The sequence below is a fragment of the Ranitomeya imitator genome, chromosome 10 (genome assembly GCF_032444005.1).
Source record: "Ranitomeya imitator isolate aRanImi1 chromosome 10, aRanImi1.pri, whole genome shotgun sequence".
NCBI classification, from domain to species: domain Eukaryota; kingdom Metazoa; phylum Chordata; class Amphibia; order Anura; family Dendrobatidae; genus Ranitomeya; species Ranitomeya imitator.
In genome coordinates, this window is record NC_091291.1 from 142,227,719 (window position 1) to 142,234,633 (window position 6,915).

A 6,915-nucleotide genomic window follows, 5' to 3' on the forward strand; every position below is an offset into this window, starting at 1 on the left:
AGTAGATTCACCACCACCGGTATGAGGAGTGCGTGTGGTCAGTAGATACACCACCGGTATGAGGAGTGTGCGTGTGGTCAGTAGATTCACCACCACCGGTATGAGGAGTGCGTGTGGTCAGTAGATACACCACCGGTATGAGGAGTGCATGTGGTCAGTAGATTCACCACCACCGGTATGAGGAGTGCGTGTGGTCAGTAGATTCACCACCACCGGTATGAGGAGTGCGTGTGGTCAGTAGATACACCACCACCGGTATGAGGAGTGCGTGTGGTCAGTAGATTCACCACCACCGGTATGAGGAGTGCGTGTGGTCAGTAGATGCACTACCACCGGTACGAGGAGTGCGTGTGGTCAGTAGATACACCACCACCGGTACGAGGAGTGCGTGTGGTCAGTAGATTCACCACCACCGGTACGAGGAGTGCGTGTGGTCAGTAGATTCACCACCACCGGTACGAGGAGTGCGTGTGGTCAGTAGATTCACCACCACCGGTACGAGGAGTGCGTGTGGTCAGTAGATTCACCACCACCGGTACGAGGAGTGCGTGTGGTCAGTAGATACACCACCACCGGTATGAGGAGTGCGTGTGGTCAGTAGATACACCACCGGTATAAGGAGTGCGTGTGGTCAGTAGATACACCACCGGTATGAGGCGTGCGTGTGGTCAGTAGATTCACCACCACCGGTATGAGGAGTGCGTGTGGTCAGTAGATACACCACCGGTATGAGGAGTGTGCGTGTGGTCAGTAGATTCACCACCACCGGTATGAGGAGTGCGTGTGGTCAGTAGATACACCACCGGTATGAGGAGTGCGTGTGGTCAGTAGATTCACCACCACCGGTATGAGGAGTGCGTGTGGTCAGTAGATTCACCACCACCGGTATGAGGAGTGCGTGTGGTCAGTAGATACACCACCGGTATGAGGAGTGCGTGTGGTCAGTAGATTCACCACCACCGGTATGAGGAGTGCGTGTGGTCAGTAGATTCACCACCACCGGTATGAGGAGTGCGTGTGGTCAGTAGATACACCACCGGTATGAGGAGTGCGTGTGGTCAGTAGATTCACCACCACCGGTACGAGGAGTGCGTGTGGTCAGTAGATACACCACCACCGGTATGAGGAGTGCGTGTGGTCAGTAGATTCACCACCGGTATGAGGAGTGCGTGTGGTCAGTAGATTCACCACCACCGGTACGAGGAGTGCGTGTGATCAGTAGATTCACCACCACCGGTACGAGGATTGCGTGTGGTCAGTAGATTCACCACCACCGGTATGAGGAGTGCGTGTGGTCAGTAGATTCACCACCACCGGTATGAGGAGTGCGTGTGGTCAGTAGATTCACCACCACCGGTATGAGGAGTGCGTGTGGTCAGTAGATTCACCACCACCGGTATGAGGAGTGCGTGTGGTCAGTAGATTCACCACCACCGGTATGAGGATTGCGTGTGGTCAGTAGATTCACCACCACCGGTATGAGGAGTGCGTGTGATCAGTAGATGCACCACCACCGGTATGAGGAGTGCGTGTGGTCAGTAGATTCACCACCACCGGTACGAGGAGTGCGTGTGGTCAGTAGATTCGCCACCACCGGTATGAGGAGTGCGTGTGGTCAGTAGATTCACCACCACCGGTATGAGGAGTGTGTGTGGTCAGTAAATTCACCACCACCAGTTTGAGGAGTCTTTCATGAGACGGATCTGACACTGCCTTAGTTTTTCTCTGTTCCTGTGACATCAGAGCATTGACAGGTTGCCTTTATAAAGGATCTGTCCCAGGCCTACTGTGAACGCATTACTGACATGCTCATACATCTGTGCTTCTCCTGACCATGTCTCGTGCACTGACGTTCCCACGTTCTCTGTCTTGTAGATCGTCGACTCCTTCTTCATTGGCCGCTACGTCCTCCTATCCATAATCGGTGTCATCTTCCTTGGAAGCGTCTTCCTGGCTGTCAGCTCCTGGGTCCTGGAACCAGTCTATGCCAAACCTCTGCGGGTTCGGTGACATTCAGGGAGTGATGGCGGCTTTTTGTGTCATTTGTACTTTTTATAATATTTATATTTGATACTTGTTTGGAAAACATTTACCGTATATAAGAATAAATCTTTTTTTTCCCCTGGGCAGAAGGGTCATTTGTTTTTCATTATTTTTATGTTCTAGAGATGCAGACATGAGCACCATGGGGTGACAAATCCCGGCATCTTAAAGGGGTTGTCCAGAGCCTCTCACGATGGCGTCTACACATTCTGGGCCGTGTGCTGGATCGGCCGCCATCATGAACATATTTTGGCAGGCCCATATCAAGTGTAATTTATTATATCAATGACATATTTTAACCACATGTCACAAATTAAAAATTTTTTTCTTTATGTACAGACAGGTTATCAACCATATTAAGAGATTTGCAAATGTTTTTGGCAATGTTTTGTTTCCTAGCAGCTTGTAAAACTGTGCTAATATCTTTTTATCTCTGGTTGGATCAGTATCATCTTAAAGTATATATTAATAATACAGATACATGATAAGATCCTGCAGCCACCACTAGGGGGAGCTCCCTGTATACAGAGATACATGATAAGATCCTGTCTGCAGTCACCACTAGGGGGAGCTCCCTGTATGCAGAGATACATGATAAGATCCTGTCTGCAGCCACCACTAGGGGGAGCTCCCTGTATACAGAGATACATGATAAGATCCTGTCTGCAGCCACCACTAGGGGGAGCTCCTGTATACAGAGATACATGATAAGATCCTGCAGCCACCACTAGGGGGAGCTCCCTGTATACAGAGATACATGATAAGATCCTGTCTGCAGTCACCACTAGGGGGAGCTCCCTGTATACAGAGATACATGATAATATCCTGTCTGCAGCCACCACTAGGGGGAGCTCCCTGTATGCAGAGATACATGATAAGATCCTGTCTGCAGCCACCACTAGGGGGAGCTCCCTGTATGCAGAGATACATGATAAGATCCTGTCTGCAGCCACCACTAGGGGGAGCTCCCTGTATACAGAGATACATGATAAGATCCTGTCTGCAGCCACCACTAGGGGGAGCTCCCTGTATGCAGAGATACATGATAAGATCCTGTCTGCAGCCACCACTAGGGGGAGCTCCCTGTATGCAGAGATACACGGTAAGATCCTGTCTGCAGTCACCATTAGGGGGAGCTCCCTGTATGCAGAGATACATGATGAGATCCTGCCTGCAGTCACCACTAGGGGGAGCTCCCTGTATACAGAGATACATGATAATATCCTGTCTGCAGCCACCACTAGGGGGAGCTCCCTGTATGCAGAGATACATGATAAGATCCTGTCTGCAGCCACCACTAGGGGGAGCTCCCTGTATGCAGAGATACATGATAAGATCCTGTCTGCAGCCACCACTAGGGGGAGCTCCCTGTATGCAGAGATACATGGTAAGATCCTGTCTGCAGCCACCACTAGGGGGAGCTCCCTGTATGCAGAGATACACGGTAAGATCCTGTCTGCAGTCACCATTAGGGGGAGCTCCCTGTATACAGAGATACATGATAAGATCCTGTCTGCAGTCACCACTAGGGGGAACTCCCTGTATACAGAGATACATGATAAGATCCTGTCTGCAGTCACCACTAGGGGGAGCTCCCTGTATACAGAGATACATGATAAGATCCTGTCTGCAGTCACCACTAGGGGGAGCTCCCTGTATACAGAGATACATGATAAGATCCTGTCTGCAGCCACCACTAGGGGGAGCTCCCTGTATACAGAGATACATGATAAGATCCTGTCTGCAGCCACCACTAGGGGGAGCTCCCTGTATACAGAGATACATAACCAGAGCCTAATTATAGCCTCATCCCCCTAGTTGCTGCCTGGTTTGGGGCTGTCCCTGGAGATTCTGGTGCTGAGAATATTAGGGATGATAGATAGTGTAATATAGAACTAATTTGTGTTGATTATATTCAGGATTTCTGTAATGTGAATGTTGTATTTTTTCGGCTGTATGTTTTTTTTTCCTGTAAATCCCGGCCAGGACTGCCCACTCCATGACCCTTTGCTTTTCCCAAGTTGCAAGTATGGAAAGTGTTCGAGTGACTCAGTTCACAGCATTCCAAGATAATGCAAACTCATTTATTCTGGCTCACGAAACAGGAACGAAGGGTGAACACACATGATTTATGTGTGCGGAGAAATGCTGAAAGTAAGAGCGTGGACCGGGCCAGCTGGCCGCGCCGCCTCAATCATAACAACTGGTTAACGTTTCATGCACCCGAGGGGCAAATTCACACAAATCAAATGGTGATTATCACTTGTTTGCAGCTACATCAACAATGTCTAGAGGTGATCCCGGGAAAACACGGGTTTCAGGGCAAAAATACTGTGATACCAACACTTTGCTTTGGAAACTGCTGGCCGTGTAGCTGACAACCATGTGGCGGTTTATCCAAATGTTGACCCTGGTATCGGCAGTGATGGGTCTAGAAGGGTAACCTTTATATATTGGCGCTGCCCGTAGCTGATATACCTGGCAGTCTAATAAGGACGTGGCGAAATGTCTCCTGAGTCTTATATAGTTGAGTTTCATGCAGCCCAGAAGTGAGCCAGCTGACCTCAGGACACGGACTTCTTAAAGGGGTTTTCCATGCTTCTCGACCATGAATATCAGATTGTTGGGGGTTGAACATCCAGCAATCCCCACTGATCAGCTGTTCACTACTCCCGAGACTTTTGAATGTACATAGTGTACAGATCAGCTCATCTCCATACATTCTCAGTACTGCAGATCGGCTCCTATTAAAGTGAATGTGATCCGAGCTGCAGTACTGAGAACGGCCACTACGCAGAGTATGGAGCTGTGCTGATCCATCTGTGCTGCAGTCTCTGCTCTAATCTTCCCATATCCTTTACACTGCAGCTCGGCTTGGTCTGATTGGCTCCTGTGCCTAGGAAGATGCTCATCAATGAATGAAGCCAGCAAGGACAGAAGAAGCTGAACCGTCAGCAAGAGAAGAAAACGATAAGGGTAATTGATCGATTTATGGAGGGAGATGCCAAATTAATGGACAGGAGCCCAGAGGTAAAAAAAAACAAAACACAACTTCATTTTGGTGTCTTGTATATTTTGGGGAATTATACTCTGAGCATAACTTTTGGGAGTCACTTCCTCGGGAATGACTGTAATAAATTTTCAATCCGGAAATCCGTGAATAATGGGCAACATCCGACCCTATGCATATGGCCTTTATTAAAATCCTGCAATTTATGGTCCAGAAATTCTGATAATTTGGTCAAAAACTAAAATATTCCTCAGCTGGACTAGTGAGAAAACGCTTGATGGTCCGGCTGACCTAAAACGGTGAAAAGCTGCAGCCGTGTCCAGAATAATCCATCCAGGCGGCTGTTCCTACTCTGTGCTCCTGCAGTTTGGGATTTCCAATAATCCAGGATAATGAGGATCCGGATATTCAGAATTTTACTGTGTATTTTGCAGTATTTTTTGCTCTTCGTAGATGGCAGTTTTGCCTCCGATGTGTCCTTCGAGGTGCAGTCTCTGCCTTTTATCATTTTATTACGCCTTCATATTTGGCCTCTTCCTGAACACTCAGGAATCTTCTCGTTAATAAGCGGAGCTCTGTCTGAGGAGGAAGTTGTGATATTGATTTAACCTTGGAAGCCGTGAAGAATAATAGTGAGAAGGACCAGCGGCCATTACTGCGAGGAGTTGATCCTGGCATCTCTGGTGACGCTGCGCCTGTTTTATTGGTGTTTTCTTAGTATCACTCCAGCTGGGACATTATATAGATCCAGTTTTCCGGATCTCTGCTTCATATCCGGGTCTCTATTGTTTCCAGCATTTAATGGAGCTGAAATCTTTCCTGAATGATAACCCGTCTTTCAGCTATTTTCCTTCTTTCTCAGCTGACACCGGCGGCTGGTGCCCATAGTCCTCGGGGTCCAGCGATTATTGAATTGTGCCAACCTGTGAACAACTGCAGACACTAAGAGCACAAGGTGGCTATATGGTGGTGGGGGGAAATGTGGACAATCAGGAAACTTACTACTGCGTGTTGGTGGTTGCCATGTACTCTGTTTGCCACTTGCATTTTCCTTAGCAGATTGGGTTGTCGGAGGCTTTGGAGTCTCCAGCTGGTATCTTGTGAACCATTGACTGTGTGATAGTCTGAATTTGGCTCAAGCTTCCTGATGTGGCCGTTTGTCAGACCACACAAGTGAAAGGACAGAATAGTCTTCTAGCTCAAGGACATTGATGGTCACATTGGTCATGGACTGACCACGGCCGGTCTCATTGGTCACGGACTGACCACAGCCGGTCGCATTGTTCACGGACTGACCACAGCCGGTCGCATTGTTCACGGACTGACCACGGCCGGTCGCATTGTTCACGGACTGACCACGGCCGGTCGCATTGTTCACGGACTGACCACGGCCGGTCGCATTGTTCACGGACTGACCACGGCCGGTCGCATTGTTCACGGACTGACCACGGCCGGTCGCATTGTTCACGGACTGACCACGGCCGGTCGCATTGTTCACGGACTGACCACGGCCGGTCGCATTGGTCACGGACTGACCACGGCCGGTCGCATTGTTCACGGACTGACCACGGCCGGTCGCATTGGTCACGGACTGACCACCGCCGGTCGCACTGGTCACGGACTGACCACCGCCGGTCGCACTGGTCACGGACTGACCACCGCCGGTCGCACTGGTCACGGACTGACCACCGCCGGTCACACTGGTCACGGACTGACCACCGCCGGGCGAACTGGTCATGGATTGACCACCGCCGGTCACACTGGTCATGGACTGACCACCACCGGTCGCATTGGTCATGGACTGACCACAGGTTTTTGGGGTTTTTTTTGCAGGTGTGGGTTGTGGCAAAGGAGCAGGAATA

The 6,915-nt window shown here is 49.7% G+C and overlaps 1 protein-coding gene across 1 annotated transcript in view; it reads left to right on the forward strand.

The window, feature by feature from the left end:
- Positions 1-2,127, forward strand: part of TMEM218 (transmembrane protein 218) — a 36,376-nt gene extending 34,249 nt beyond the window's left edge. Inside the window, exon 4 of the mRNA XM_069740849.1 lies at positions 1,876-2,127. Coding sequence (XP_069596950.1) covers positions 1,876-2,010 — 135 coding nt within the window. The 3' untranslated portion in view covers positions 2,011-2,127. The remainder of the gene's footprint in view (positions 1-1,875) is intronic.
- The last annotated feature ends 4,788 nt before the right edge of the window (positions 2,128-6,915 follow it).